General features: G+C 41.5%; 1 protein-coding gene across 1 annotated transcript in view; it reads left to right on the forward strand.

Moving 5' to 3' along the window:
- The window catches only part of TMEFF2 (transmembrane protein with EGF like and two follistatin like domains 2), a 1,197,396-nt gene that overhangs the window by 923,402 nt on the left and 257,496 nt on the right, over nt 1–16,498 (forward strand). The window contains exon 7 of the mRNA XM_044303870.1: nt 10,686–10,739. Coding sequence (XP_044159805.1) covers nt 10,686–10,739 — 54 coding nt within the window. The remainder of the gene's footprint in view (nt 1–10,685; nt 10,740–16,498) is intronic.

The following is a 16,498-nucleotide window of genomic DNA, read 5'->3' on the forward strand; positions in this document are numbered from 1 at the left end:
TTTAGAACAGAAATTTAGATGGTGCTAAATAGTTCTTTTTTTTTTTTTTACATATTGCTGTATTTGTATCCCCACATAACATATCTCTAGAAAAGAGACACACAAGCTAGTCTTTCCACAAAGAAGGGAATACTGAATGTTTCATACTCTTTCTGGATAACTACCCTCCTTTACAAAAGCTAAGCAAAAAAAACTTTGCTTGGCTGACTGAGAGGCTTTGGTTGGTCTACTCTTTCTTCCTATGGAGGGCACTGAGTTTTTCATGAAGAATATTGTACGCCTGTCATCAAAGTTCCTCTAGGTTTCTGGGAAAAATGCATCTGATGGCCATCAGATAAGGGCTAGGAAAGTTAATTTTAATATCTTTCCCAGATGATGCATTGTCTGGCCTACAAGTAGAGGCGAGCAAATCAAGCTACAGATGCAAAATCCAAAGTCAATTTATTCCCCAACTTCATTTTAATGCTGTATGGAAGCCTGTCCCTGTACATAATTAAAATGTATGGGCTTTGTGAAGGTAAAATTTGTTAAGTCCGAAGTCACGTGAGACTGTGGTGTAGAACTTCAGCCTTTGATTCTACAACTTTGAAAATATTTTAAAACAGGAATTTAAACTAATTTTTCCTCAGTGAAGCTCATATATTTTATATTTAAACTGAAGTTTGGAAACAAATTAACTTGGATCACTCATACCTACCTACAATAATGGACTTAAGTATTACACATACTAGACAGACTCTGTAATTAGAAAGAATATCCCCCCAGACAATGCATAAATATTGCTGGGGAAAAAAATAAATTGTGTAGCATACCAGTCTTTCTCTCATCTTTCTAGAAAAAGAATCTCACAGTAGACCAGAAATGTTTAATATCAACTTTCAGGGCAATTAGAGCAACTTCTATGCAGAACAAATTATTTGGGTATGAATTACATTTTTTTGTAGAGTCAGACCCGAAATGAATTTCAACAAATTGTCATCTTTATTGGAAACCCTTTGTAAATTACCCCATTGAGTATTGTTTAAAGGTTATGTACACCTTCAGAGGCAATTTTTCTTTATGATTGCATATTACTCATTTTTGGCTAAAAATCATTTTTTCAATTGGCCTTTATTAAAATATAGAGCTGTTTTGTCACAAAGAGTTAACTGTTTTTCTAGCTGTGTGACTGGTACTTTCACTTTGTGCTGGTCATCTAACAACCCTTATCTCTACACTACTAAGAGGTCATAAACATGTACTTAAGCCACATTTTTGTCAGTGTTTAAAATTAGAGATAAGCAAATTTTTCAAAAACTCGTCTCACCGGTTCTCCGAATTTTGGGGAAAAAATTTGCGGCGAATTATGTACAAAAAAATGGCTATTTCCTGGCTGCAGAGAGCCTTTATAGTGGTGTAGAACACTGTGCCTTGCAGTAACACACATAGGGAGTCTGCTTTGGTAGTGAAATAATACTTTAAGTCTGTATGACATGCAGATGACAGGTGTCACACTTAGAATCACTGCACACTTCACTTATTTGGGCAGTCATGGGGCCAAAACTGACCAAACTGACCAAATACAGGTCAATGTTAGCACCAAGAAGAAGCGCACTCCTTTTACACCATCATCAGCTGATTCCACATAGATGTCCCCAGACCCTGTTCTATTAAACGCTTATACAAGTAGAGCCCCCCAACAGATTGGAGAGTGTGTCAGCAGTAGGTTTGTGTTGACGACACTGATAATTTTGCCCTTCTTCTGATCCGTCAGAACAATAACCCCCAAAAAACAGATCTTATCTGTGGAGCATCCACCTTCACTCGGTCAGCATTTGATCAGTAATACATCAGTATTGCTAATTAAATAAAAAAAAAACTGGAGTGGTTCAAAAACAGAGATGACACGTGAATGGAATAGTTGCATGTCATCTGCTTTTGGCTACCAAATCACAAGCCATTTTTTTTATTTATTCTTTTGAATGGGGGAAAGAAAAAAGTTTCTTTGGAACCACGTCCCTACGATAGCCATGAGTGACCCGGAGCCGTTATACAGGAAGAGCGGGAGGCAAGTAAATGTCTTTAGTAACACCTCCAATAGATCATCCTCTGTGTACGTCCCGCAGAACCAACTTATCCATACAATCCGGTCCTCTGTGCTTGCCTTGGTGAGGCTTTTATGAAATCTGGATGATGAAATCTGGCTGTTCCTGTTTACTGACTAAACAGAGATCTTGACAAACTTATCAAACTCTGCCGCCATCTTTCTAGGCGCCGCGTCTCCAGTCCCCTGACCAGCCAAATTTACCAGCATGTGTTCCAGGACATGAAGCAGTGGAATGACATTGTTCATCCCGTAGCCCTAGCGACTGGCAAATAACATGGCCTCCTCAAAGGGCCTGAGCAAATGGCAGGTGTCACACATGAGCTGCCACTGGCTGACATTGAAGTTACGCTGGGGAGTACTACTGTCCGCTTGGATCATCAAGAAATTATTTATGGCTTTTCTCTGTTTGTATAGTCCGTCCAACATAGTGTGGGTATAATTCCAATGGGTGGAAATGTTGCATATCAGGCTCTGTTGGGGGATGCCGTTCTGCCTCTGAAACTCAAGGAGGGTGTGCTTTGCGGTGTACGAGTGGCTGAAGTGCATGCAAAGTTTCCTGGCCATGTTCTTCCCATTGTCGGTCACCATGGTTCCGATTTTGAGTTTTTGCACAGAAATCCAGGATTTGATTTCTTGATGAAGAACACAGAGCAGTTCCTCCCCTGTGTGACTCAGTTCGCCCAGGTAAGCCAGGTGCAGAACAGTGTGAAAGTGATGAGAGTGGTCGCACATGGCTTGCATACAATACATGCCTCCAACATAATTCTTGGATCTCTACATGAAAATAATGTATTTGGTGTAAATCGCAAGAGGGGCATATTTGGATACATTGACTTCACAAGAGGTAGAGAGCAGTGAAATTCAGCCCATATAGCAATAAGAGGTATACCATCACCCATCAATTTTCCCTCAAAAAAACATTTCACATAACACATTTCACCACTACATAATTTGGCCCATACCGCAAAAGGAGGTGTACAATCACTAATAAATAAAAATTTAAATTAAAAACTGTGACGTAAAGAATTTCACCACTAAGTAAGTCATTCCATACCGCAAAAGAAGGTACCGCAAAAGTACATTCACCCATACATTTTCCGAAAAAAAGCCAGTGCCACATAAAGAATTTCACCACTAAGTCGGTCCATACCACAAAATGAGGTGTACATTCACCCATACATTTTCCGAAAAAAAGCCAGTGCCACATAAATAATTTCACCACTAAGTACGTCGGTCCATACCACAAAAGAAGGTGTACATTCACCCATACATTTTCCGAAAAAAAGCCAGTGTCACATAAATAATTTCACCACTAAGTACGTCAGTCCATACCGCAAAAGGAGGTGTACATTCACAGATACGTTTTCCTGAAAAAAGGCTGTGTCACATTAAAAATGTCACCGCAAAAAGGGCTTTACCACATATAATTGCACCACTGAACGGCAAGTAGGCCCTTAATTGATAGGGGTCGCACATGGCTTGCATGCACTACATGCCTCCAACATAATTCTTGGATCTCTACATGGAAATAATGTAAATCGCGAGAGGGGCATAGCTGGAGACATTAACTACACAAGAGATGCAGAACAGAGGAGTTCAGCCACCTCTATTTGCTTCCTGCTGTTTACTGCTCCTGAATTAAAATTGGGGCAACCAGCTTCAGCTTCCTCTGATGTGTATGCCTACGGAGTCCTTTTGCTATGGCTTTGCACAGGGAACAAGATTGTTACGCACAATTCTGATGGAACTCCTGGTCTTAAGAAACTGGACTTGGGCTCCAAAGCAGAGGCTCTCCTGTCATGTCTTATGTGCTGTGGAGATCAAATGCAGCCGGAGCAGATAAAAACACATCAAAACAACTTGGTGAAGCAGATTGATTTAATTGTGAATAGATGGTAAAGGCAAAGTCTGCGGGTGTGTTGTCATCAGCGTCTTCATTATGTTAACTGCAAGACCCACAATGACGTAATTCGGTCCATACAGCAAAAGGATGTCTACAATCACCCATCAATTTTCCCGAAGAAAACATGGTTGAAATAAAAAATGTCACCAATGAAAGGATAATGGAATTCGGTTCATACAGAAGAAAGTCTATAATTAACCATCAATTTTTCCCAAAAAAGCCTGTTTCACATATTTTTTTTTACCACTATGTAATTAATTCCATACTGCAAAAGGGGGTGTACAATCACCCATCAATTTTCCAGAAAAAAAAACATGGTTATAATAAAAAATTTCACCAATGAAAGGATAATGGAATTTGGTTCATACAGAAGAAAGTCTACAATCAGCCATAAATTTTCCCCAAAAAATCCTGTTTCACAAAAAAATTCACCACTACTTAATTCGGTCCATACCGCGAAAAGGGCTTCACCACATATAACTTCACTAGTGTTTATCAAGCATGCTCGTCAAAACACCAATTCGGCTTGAGCATCTCGATGCTCGGCACATGGCGGTATTCGGCCGCATATCGCATGTGCTCGAGTGCAATGCTCGAGTCTCCTCCCCGCACGTTTGCTGGCTGCTACGCAGCCAATAAGCATGCAGGTGAGTACTCCCCTTCACTGTAATGCCGTAGCCATTTTGGTTACTGGCATTACAGTGATTGGCTGGCCGGAACGCCTCATCAGGTGCTATATAGCACCCGATGACACGTGTTCGGCTCAGTGTTAGTCAGGGAGAGCTGTACTGAGGAAGTGAAAGATAGTGTAGTGTAGTGAAATTATTTTTTGGGAAGTTGAAAAGTTGTCAGAGACCCAAAAGTCCTTTTAAGTGTGTGGCAGCAGCAATATATACTTTTAGCACAACCTGCACTAAATTAATAACACTTTACAGACCCAAAAGTCCTTCTAAGAACTATTGTGTGTGGCAGCAATATCTATTTTTAGCGCATCCTGCGCTAAATAGCATGAAATAGGCTGCTGCAGACAGTGACATTACCTGGGGTACATCTCCTGTGTAACGTGTCGTTTACACATCCCAAATAACTGTGACATTACCTGTAATTTTATATTAGCTGCTGCTGACATCAGCGACATTATCTGCGGTATTTCTCTATGAAACGTTTCCACATCCCAAATACCCGTGACATTCCCTGTAATTTTTTATTAGCCGCTGCTGACATCAGCAACATTATCTGCGGTATTTCTCCTGTGTAACGTTTCCACATCCCAAATTCCTGTGACATTCCCTGTAATTTTATATTAGCCGCTGCTGACATCAGCGACATTACCTGCAGTATTTCTGCTGTGTAACGTGGCATATCCCAAAAATATCTGTGACATCCAGTGTACTTTTTCTGTAGATGGTGTCCGCTGCGGACAGTGACATAAGCTGCACTACATCTCTTGTGTAACGTATGCACATCAAGTATCTTAACTTAACCAAGATATTAGCTGGTCACACAAAATATATAAATATGGCACCCAACGTGTAAATGGCAATAAATTGAATAATGGGAAAACCTTAAAACATTCTTTTATTAGTCATATTAAAATAATAGGCCCAAAAGTTTAGAACAAAAAAACCTCCCTAGGAGGTAACACTCTACTGCCACCCAAAGTGATATGGTGGAGAGTTTTAAAGCAGCCAGGAGGTGTGTTCATTGGCTCACTCAGAGGGTGAGTTAGGAATCAAAGGGATACAGAAAAAGAGGGAGACAGATGCTGAGTCTCTTCCCCTGAAGCGTCCCTATGTCCTGACTATTGAAACAGCACCCCTCTCTGTCTGTCCCTAGGTGTCCCTTAAAGGCTATACGGTGACTGCCCAGCTTCGTCGGAAACAAAAGGACCAGTCACACCCTGGGGCAGGCAGACAAAAAAAGAGCAAAAATGTCCCAACGCATTTCAATGGCTGTGGGCCAGATCATCAGGGGACCAACAGATACCCGTATTTCAATCAGAACACACAGTAAGCACTTATTCCAGCATCAGGTGCCGGCACCAGCAAGTAAATAACAATCTTGTAGATGAAACATAGAGTGTACTTAGCTCGCCAAGTATGTTTGTTTCCTGGGTCTGCTCCTCTCCTGTGTATGGCAGTGGGGAGCGATTACTCGCGCTGGCGTTCTTTTTAAGACACACGCGTCTAATTGACCCCGCCCCCCAGATCACATGAACCATCACATGAGTCGTGACGTAACTAGTCACGGGAAGACTCACGTCACCGTCTGAGATCACATGATCGGGGTCGGCACCACTAATGCCGCCCCTTTGCTGAGGCCAATCCTTCTCAGTGCGGGGTTGGTCCAGCTCTCTCGGGGGGTGGATCAATGATGAGCTTGTAGAGACATAGACATGGGCTATTTTCAGTTACCACAACAGCCTTCACTGTTTCTTATTATCTGGTGTGTGTTGTTTCTAGGCCTCAGTGAGACATAGGTTCCTTCATTCTGGAAGGAACCAGCTGTCTCATCCCCTGCTACCTATCCTAGGGCTTGTCAGTTTTAGGCGGGCTTTAGGTATCCGGTGTATGGGTATTTCCACCATCAGGATCTGCTCATACTGGCAGAAGTTAAGGAAAGGCCTAGGGATTACTAGGAGGTCACTATCCCTCTTCCTTAGCTTTTAAGGCGTAGATTGTTGTCTATTAGTTGTGGTGTGTATTTGGTGTTTTCTCTTAACTTTTACCTGTGACAGCACCCTCACCCTAATGTGCAGTCTAGTGTCACAAGGAGAGAAAAGTTTTGGAAGATGGTGAAGGAGTACTTAGCACACCGTGTCAGCATCCTCAACTATCCTTCCTACAACTACTGGGTGTACAAACTGGACACGTGGCATGAACTGGAGGTGCTGGCCTGCCCTGCCGCCAGTGTTTTGTCAGAGCCGGTATTTAGTTCTGCTGGGGGAATAATAACTGATAAGCACATCCACCTTTAAACTGAAAATGCTGACAGGTTGACTCTTATCAAAATGAACAAGGCCTGGATTGCCCCTGACTTCTCTACTCCACCAGAGGAAAGCAGCTGAACATCAAGGCACTTATGTGTTTTTTTTATAATGTACTGAATGCACTGTATTCCAATGCACAGCTTCCAGCGCAAAAAAAGGGTATATGGTTCAATCTTCCTTTTCTCGTCCTCCTCCTCCTCTTCCATCATATCAACATGCTTATTAGTCTGCCCTCGCTCCTAATGTTAGAGAGGGTCAGCTCGTCTGCAGGCCCTCTCATATAATGTTTTAGAGGTTCAGCTTACCTGCAGGCCCTCGCATATATTGTTTTAGAGGGTCCGCTCACCAGCAGGCCCTCGCATGTACTATTTTACAGGGTAAGCTCACCAGCAGGCCCTCGCATATAATTTTTTAGAGGGTCAGCTCACCAGCAGGCCCTCACCTAAAATCTTTTAGAGGGTCAGCTTACCTGCAGACGCTCACATATATTATTTTAGAGGGTCAGCTAACCAGCAGGCCCTCACCTACAATCTTTTAGGGAGCCATGTCACCTGCAGGCCGTCCATATAATGTTTTAGAGGGTCAACTCACCGGCAGACCCTCACAAATAATGTTTTAGAGGATGAGTTCATCAGCAGGCCCTCACCTACAATCTTTTAGAGGGTTAGCTCACTTGCAGGCCCCCGTATGTTATGTTTTAGAGGGTCAGCTCACCAGCAGGCCCTCACCTACAATCTTTTAGAGGGTCAGCTCACCTGCAGGCCCTCGCATATAATGTTTTAGAGGGTAAGATCACCAGCAGGCCCTCAGCTACAATCTTTTAGAGTGTCATACCACCTGCAGGCCCTCGCATATAATGTTTTAGAGGGTGGGCTTACCAGCAGGCCCTCAACCATCATGTTTTAGAGTTTCAGCTCACCTGCAGGCCCTCACATATAATGTTTTAGAGGGTAAGCTCACCAGCAGATCCTCACCTACAATCTTTTAGAGTGTCATATCACCTACAGTCCCTAGCATATAATGTATTATAGGCTCAGCTTACCATCAGGCCCTCAACCATAAGGTTTTAGAGTTTTAGCTCACCAGCAGGCCCTGGCATATAATGTTTTTGAGTGTCAGCTCACCAGCAGGCCCTCAACCATAATGTTTGACAGGGTCAGCTCACCTGCAGGCACTCGCATATTATGTTTTGGAGGATCAGCTCACCTGCAGGCCCTCAACCATAATGTTTTACATTGTCAGCTCACCAGCTGGCCCTCACCCATAATTTTTTCAATGGTCAGCTCAGCACCAGGCACTCACCTATAGTTTTTTCAATGCTCAGATCAGCAGCAGGCACTCGCTCCGAATGTTTTAGAGAGTCAACTCAGCAGCAGGCCTTCACCCGTAATGTTTTAGAGGGTCACCAGCAGACCATCAATCATTCAGCTGGACGGTCGAATATATTTTCATTTCGCCACTAATACACGGCAAACAGAGCTATAGAATATATTGCTGTACCGCTGAATGGCCATTAGGCCCTAAATTTTTTCTACTTTTACACAACACAACAGGATTTTCAAAAGATAAGTGCAACACTGGACGGCAATTATATTTGCCACTAAAAAACTGCAAACAGGGTTGTAGAATATATCACTGCACTGCACAAGGGCAAATAGACTAATTTTTTTTTCTTTTTTTACAATACACAAAAGGCTTTTCAACAGATAAGTGCAATGTTCGACGGCGAAGAATTTATTTATTTTTTTGCCACTAATACACGGCAAACAGGGCTGTAAAGTATATCACTGCTCCACACAAGAGCAATTTGGCCCTATTGTTTTGTATTTTTACACTACACTAAAGGCTTTTCAACAGAAAAGTGCAATGCTGGATGGCGAATATATTTTTATTTCGCCACTAATACACAGCAAACTGGGCTTTAGAGTATATCACTGCACCGCACGAGGGCAATTAGGCCCTAGTGTTTTTTATTTTTTATTTTACAGAACACAACAGGCTTTTCAACAGATAAGTGCAATGCAGGACGGCGAATATATTTTTATTTCGCCACTAATACACGGCAAACTGGTAGAGTATATCACTATACCGCGCAAGCGCAATTTGGGCCTAATTTATTTCAACTTTTACAATACACAGGCTTTTCAAATATATTTTTATCTTGCCACTAATACATGGCAAACAGGGCTTTAGAGTACAGCACTGCACCACACAAGAGCAATTAGGCCCTAGTTTTTTAAAACTTTTAGAAAACACAACAGGCTTTTCAACAGATAAATTTGCAGTCCAGCATTGCACTTTTTTTGATTTTGAACACCCGAATACCCAACAAACTGGGCTTTAGAGAGTATAGCACTGCACTGCACAAGGGCAATTAGGCCCTAGTTTTTTTGGACCTTTTACAGAACACAACAGGCTTTTCAACAGATAAGTGCAATGCTGAGCGGCAATTTTTTTTTCCTTTTTCCACTAATGCATGCAAAAAAGGGCTTTATACAGATAACTGCACTGCTGAGCGGCAAATATATTTTTTTTATTTTTGCAGTAATTCAAGGAAAAAAGGGCTTTAGAACAGATAACTGCACTGCTGAGCGGCAAATATATTTTACCTTTGCCACTAATACATGACAAAAAGGGCTGTCACCACACAACAGCTAATAAGCCATTTTTCCCTACTAATACAAACCAAAACATGCTTTAGACATAACTGCATCTCACTAGGGCAAATAAAATGTATAAATATTTCCTTGTAATAACCCCTGTTAATGCCTGTATCAAATAGCACTTTCACCATAATAAGAATGGTTTGATGGAATTACAGAGCTGTATAATGGCAATTTGGACCCCCAGCCAGTGCTGCAAGGTGTAATAGGAATGTTCCTATTGCCCAGGCTGTCACCTCCCCAACGGAACCTTGTACAACAGAAATGCTGTGGAATGATTCCTCCCTATCCTTTGTAAATCTTCAGTTTTTTTGCACAATGACGATTTTTCTATTACTGTCCCTAGCACCTGCAGATGTCTCTCCCTGCACTAAGTACACTGGTAAATGGCAGAGTCTAAGATGGCTGCTGCTAGTTAGAGCGATGTGACATTACAGCGCTGGCTGGCTGCTGATTCGCTGCATGCATGGCATTATGGGATTATGGGTGATCCTTCCTTCCCAGAGTTCCTTTCTCCATGTACTCACACATGCAGCAAAAATTTGATTTGTTACTATGAAGCGCGATGAAATTCGCATTTGATGCAAATCAAATTTTTCCTAAAATTCTGAACAAATTCTACTTCATCAGCTTCAATTCTCTCATCTCTATTTATAATGTCAGAGAGCAGAGATAAGAAGGCTTCAGCTCCCTGACTGACTGACTGTAAAGAGAGAAAGTCAGGGACAGACTGCTAGAACATCTCAGCTCTGTACAGAAAAAATGGCTCCATATTTTCAATCCAGACCAATTTCTCATATTCAGGACCCCCACGAATAATATGCCTGTTATATAGCCTGTTATTATAGCTGGACCCTTAAATAGAGATACTATCTTGTATATAGTCAACTACTATTGATCATTTTACTATGTGTACTTCAATTTAAAAAAAAACAACTATGTTTATATCAAATGTAATGCTCAAGGTTGAAGGTTTCAATGAAGTGATATTTTATCAGTTGTTAATATTAAGACTACTCATAGTTTTATATATTTTTTTTATAGAAAATACAACAACAAAATCAGAAGACAGTCATTATGCACGGACAGACTATGCAGGTAAGTGTATTACTATATATCGGTTATATTACTTAATTTCTTAAGCAGAAGGAAATGAATAAAAAAGGACATGATATTCTGATAGAAATGACATATCAAAATATATTCAAGCAAAGCATGTGCAAAGCTTCATTTATGTCCTTATGTCTGGGTCTTTTGTAAATGACGAGAGTGATTGTGAGAGAAAACGTTATTAATGGCAATGTTAAAATCATTTTTTAGTTTTCCAAGGGGTCCTCTAATGTAATATGTATGCACTGTTTTCCAAATCATAAAAGGTTGTGTGTTACATGGAGAGCAATCAGAATTAATGACAGCTTGTTTGCTGCACCATACTATAAATGCACAGTCGTGATTATAAAAGCATATTCAGAAAGCGATTGGTGTTTTCTGGTTAGCAAACATCAATCATTTCTCTGCCATAATGATAGACCACTAACCCCACAACAATGGATGATGATGGTATTACAGGTATGAGGCTACATTTGCATTCCGTGCTGTATTCTGATGCAGTAAATGATTTTTTTCTTCATAACATTAAAATTAAAGGATTTCATCTCAATATGAGAGTAAATGATGTTGACTAAAAGCCATTGTTTGACAGTGTGAGTGAGGTCTTAAAAGATCAGTGAACCTAATAGCCCTCTATTGTGTCTATAGCTGGAGGAGTAATTGTAAGGTGACATTTTCTGTTTAAGATACCACTCAAATATGTATGAATATAATTCACACTTTATCTGCTACAGCCTTTATCTACACAGCTGGAGATCCTTTAGTTTTTTATGTTGTTTTTACATATTTTATTATTTTTTTTTTATAAAAAGGCACCAAAATTATTAAACCACACCTCCAATCCTAATCCATCCTTTATTTTGTCATAATAAAAGTATCACAGTTAAAAAATATGCATAATTCCGACCCAAACACCTCCTGGAGAACCAGGTCAGTATAAATTCCACAAAAACCAATGTAAATGCCACGATGGGGTGATAATATGACCACAGTGTTATAATCCCAAATAACGTATGGCAGCACTAATAGTAGCCAGACGTCTGGGGTATCCCTTACCTTTTAATCCCTTAAGGACCGGGCTAATTTTCACCTTGAGGACCAGGACATTTTATGCAAATCTGACCAGTGTCACTTTATGTGTGAATAACTTTAAAACGCTTTTACTTATCCAGGCCATTCTGAGATTGTTTTGTCATCACATATTGTACTTCATGACACTGGTAAAATGGAGTAAAAAAAAATATATCATACAACAGAATACAATTTTGGTGAAGGCACGAAACTGCGTGACATTTTTAAAATGAGACAGTTTTTACAGACAGCTGGTTGGAAGTACTACTGCCTTAGAAAAGAATAAAACCTGGTTGAAGGCGCGGAACTGCACAAAATTTTAAAAAGGAGAAAAATTTTACAGACAGCTGGCCAGAAGTACCTATGCCTTATAAACGTTGTGGGTACAAAACACAGAAGACCTGCATTCATTCCATTCATGTGTCATCTCTGTTTTGGATCCATTCCTGTTTTTTTTGGGCATTAGCAATACTGATGGATTACTGACCAAATACTGACCGAGTGAGGGTGGATGCTCCACAGACAGGATCCGTTTTTTGGGGGTAATTGTTCTGACGAATCAGAGGAAGGGCAAAATAATCAGTGACGTCAACACAAACTTAGACCCTCTCCACTCTGTACGGGGGGCTCTATTTGTATAAGCGTTTAATAGAACAGGTTCTGTAGACATCTATGTGGAATCAGCTGGCAACAGTGTAAAAGGAGTGCTCTTCTTCTTGGCGCTAACATTGACCTGTAAGGATGAGTTCATCCTTACTGTAAGGATCCTGTAAGGATGAGTTATTTGGTCAGTTTTGGCTGGGTTTAGCAAAATAAGTGAAGTGTGCAGTGATTCTAAGAGCGACGCTTGTAATCTGCATAAGGACTCACAGTATTATTTCACTACCACAGCAGGATCCATATGCGTGTTAGGCTACATGCAACCGATCGTATGTGTTTTGCGGTCTGCAAATTGAAGGTCCGCAAAAAAAATGGATGACGTTCCATATGGCATCCGTGTTTTTTTTTTTGCAGATCTGTTTTTTTTTTTGCGGAACCATTATAACTAGAAAAAATAGAACATGCACAATTTTTTTTGCGGAGCAACAAAACAGACATACTGATGCGGACAGCACATGGTGTGCTGCAAACCACATTTTCCCCCAAAAAGTATGTGGTCATGATGTGGCAACATTAGTTAAGATTTATATAGTGATATTACATGATAACAGTATTAGTGTATTATTTCAAATTTATACTATTATATATAAATTCATTTTTATGACAGGGCAAATTATCTAGGGTCATATCTTCTTTTTATACAGGTTCCTGGCGATATGAAACTTTTAATTATAAAGTTATTTTGAGGGACATTTAACTGCTGAGCCAGTGTGTCAAAGCCTATATTGTGCTCACTTATTTGGAGCACACATTTACATTAGGTAACGATCCAGGTAACGACCCAGACAGAGGAGAGAGGTCCCATTGCAGAAAATCAGGCTTCATGGCATAGCAGAGAATCAGGCTTCACATCACCCACCACTGGAACAGGCCATTGTCAGATATTTAGGCCCCGGCACCCAGACAGAAGAGAGAGGTCCCATTGCAGAGAATCAGGCTTCATGTCATAGCAGAGAATCAGGCTTCAAGTCATAGCAGAGAATCAGGCTTCATGTCATAGCAGAGAATCAGGATTCATGTCATAGCAGAGAATCAGGCTTCATGTCATAGCAGAGAATCAGGCTTCACGTCACCCACCACTGGAACAGGCCATTGTCAGATATTTAGGCCCCGGCACCCAGACAGAGAAGAGAGGTCCCATAGCAGAGAATCAGGCTTCAAGTCATAGCAGAGAATCAGGCTTTATGTCATAGCAGAGAATCAGGCTTCACGTCACCCACCACTGGAACAGGCCATTGTCAGATATTTAGGCCCCAGCAACCAGACAGAGGAGAGAGGCCCCATTGCAGAGAATCAGGCTTCATGGCATAGCAGAGAATCAGGCTTCACGTCACCCACCACTGGAGCAGGTCATTGTCAGATATTTAGACCCCGGCACCCAGACAGAGGAGAGAGGTCCCATAGCAGAGAATCAGGCTTCATGTCATAGCAGAGAATCAGGCTTCATGTCATAGCAGAGAATCAGGCTTCATGTCATAGCAGAGAATCAGACTTCACATCACCCAACACTGGAACAGGCCATTGTCAGATACTTAGGCCCCGGCACCCAGACAGAGGAGAGAGGTCCCATAGCAGAGAATCAGGCTTCATGTCATAGCAGAGAATCAGGCTTCACGTCACCCAAAACTGGAACAGGCCATTGTCAGATATTTAGGCCCCGGCACCCAGGCAGAGTAGAGAGGTCCCGTAACAGAGAATCAGGCTTCATGTCATAGCAGAGAATCAGGCTTCATGTCATAGCAGAGAATCAGGCTTCACGTCACCCACCACTGGAACAGGCAATTGTGAGATATTTTGGCCCTGGCCCCCAGACAGAGGAGAGAGGTTCCATAGCAGAGATTCAGGCTTCATGTCATAGCAGAGAATCAGGCTTCGCGTCACTCAAAACTTGAACAGGCCCTTGTCAGATATTTAGGCCCCGGCACCCAAACAGAGGAGAGAGGTCCCATAGCAGAGAATCAGGCTTCATGTCATAGCAGAGAATCAGGCTTCATGTCACCCACCACTGGAACAGGCCATTGTCAGATATTTAGGCCCCGGCACCCGGACAGAGGAGAGAGGGCCCATTGCAGAGAATCAGGCTTCACGTCGCCCACCACTAGAACAGGCCACTGTCAGATATTTTTTTGTGGCTGGTAAAAAAAAATACTATGCATTTTTATGGATTAGTATTGGATTCAGTGGCCCAGAATAAACTGCAATATCATATATACTGTGGGGATCTGCTCTGGTAGACAGGACAAGCGGGTGCAGTAGAGGCAAAGACACATTTGTAACTCAAAAACTGCAGTGCTTATTCTCACTAGTTACAGGTTAACAGTATGACAGTCCATTTTCAGTATTGGTGTTCACACCTCAAACAGTTCATACAGAAAAAAACATTCACCTTTGATCCTGGGTGTTTAATCCACACCCGGCAGAATGCTTAGCCTCAGAAAGTCCACCTGCAGGCTTTAGGCGGCCTGCTCGCCAGACACACTTCAGCTTTCAGCCCACACACAGGCCTCAGATCTCAGCAGAGTTTCACACAGCTCCAGTGTCAAAGAGGAGTAATCCACCCACCTGACACTGCTGGCTGTTTTTGATAGGTCTGTCAAAATCCAGCCTGGGCCATGGGGAGTAGTCACCCACCCAGCACTTTGACTACTCCCAGTAAGATTCATCCTGGATCAGCTATTTATAGCAATACTAGATAGCAAGGTGTCAAACAGCAACTGCTGCTGACAGAGAAAACTGTCTCTTACTCCACCAAGGCCAGGAACCTCGGTGACACATACCTATCATCTACGATGATTCCTTGTACCTTCTTATAATACAAAGAGTGTATAGTTGACACTCACTCCTACCTGGAACACCCTGGATTGTAGTCAATACATAAGATTTATGGGATATTGATTAACATTTATTAAAGTATTTCAAATATACAGTACCAGCAGTAAAAAGTATTTCAAATATAGCTATAAAATGTCAGACATATCAATATCAGCAGGGCTCTTGCTGTTATTAAAATACATGAATAAATAAAATAATACATAAAATGCTCAGATGCATATATATTAATCAGATGCACAATTGAAATTGGATTAATACCTGTGTGTCATACAGTATGTGTCCTATATACAGTTAGGTCCAGAAATATTTGGACAGTGACACATTTTGGCATTTTAGATGTTTACCAAAACATATTCAAGACACTCAGCTTTAGTATGAGGGTTATTCACATCCTAATTGAAGGAAGGGTTCAGGAATATGTATCTGCCTCTTGTTTAAGGTACCAAAGGTAATATTATCTCAAAACCTATTTAATGAGCTGCATGGACTATTCCCTCATATATCCATCATAAATTAAGCAGGTAAAAGGTCTGGAGTTGATTCCAGGTGGGGTATTTGCATTTAGAAGCTGTTGCTGGGAACCCACAACATGTGGTCAAAGGAGCTCTCAATGGAAGGAAACCGACCATTGTTAGGCAGAAAATAAATAAATAAAGAAATCCATCAGAGAGATAGCATAAATGTTAGGAGTGTCTAAATCATCAGTTTGGTACACTCTGGTAAAAAAACAAAAGTGGTTGATGATCACAGAATCCTTTCCATGGTGAAGAAAAATCCATTCACAACATCCCAAGTGAAGAACTCTCTCCAGCTGCTGCTGATACACATCACAATTTCCACATACAGGAGGGCACTTTCATAGGTGGTGGTAAGACACATAAGTGTGAACTGTAACAAACATACTGATTAACTTTATCCTTTAATGAGATTGATACTTTGTTGCCGCATTGAAACCATTTTGTTAAAGCTCTGGAATTCTGTCACGGCTGAGGATGGGGAAAACCCTCAGCCGTGCAATGCCAGAAGATGTTAACGGCTGCTTGGCCAGGACGAGAGAATTAGGGAGCAGGTCACCTCCCAACGCATCCCTAATCCGACCCTAACTCCTAGCTGCATGAGCCAACCTTGAAGGTAGGAGGGCCCATGCTCAGGAACCTCGGATCCCTACTCACCCTCCGCTGGTC

This window comes from Bufo gargarizans, chromosome 8 (genome assembly GCF_014858855.1).
Source record: "Bufo gargarizans isolate SCDJY-AF-19 chromosome 8, ASM1485885v1, whole genome shotgun sequence".
NCBI classification, from domain to species: domain Eukaryota; kingdom Metazoa; phylum Chordata; class Amphibia; order Anura; family Bufonidae; genus Bufo; species Bufo gargarizans.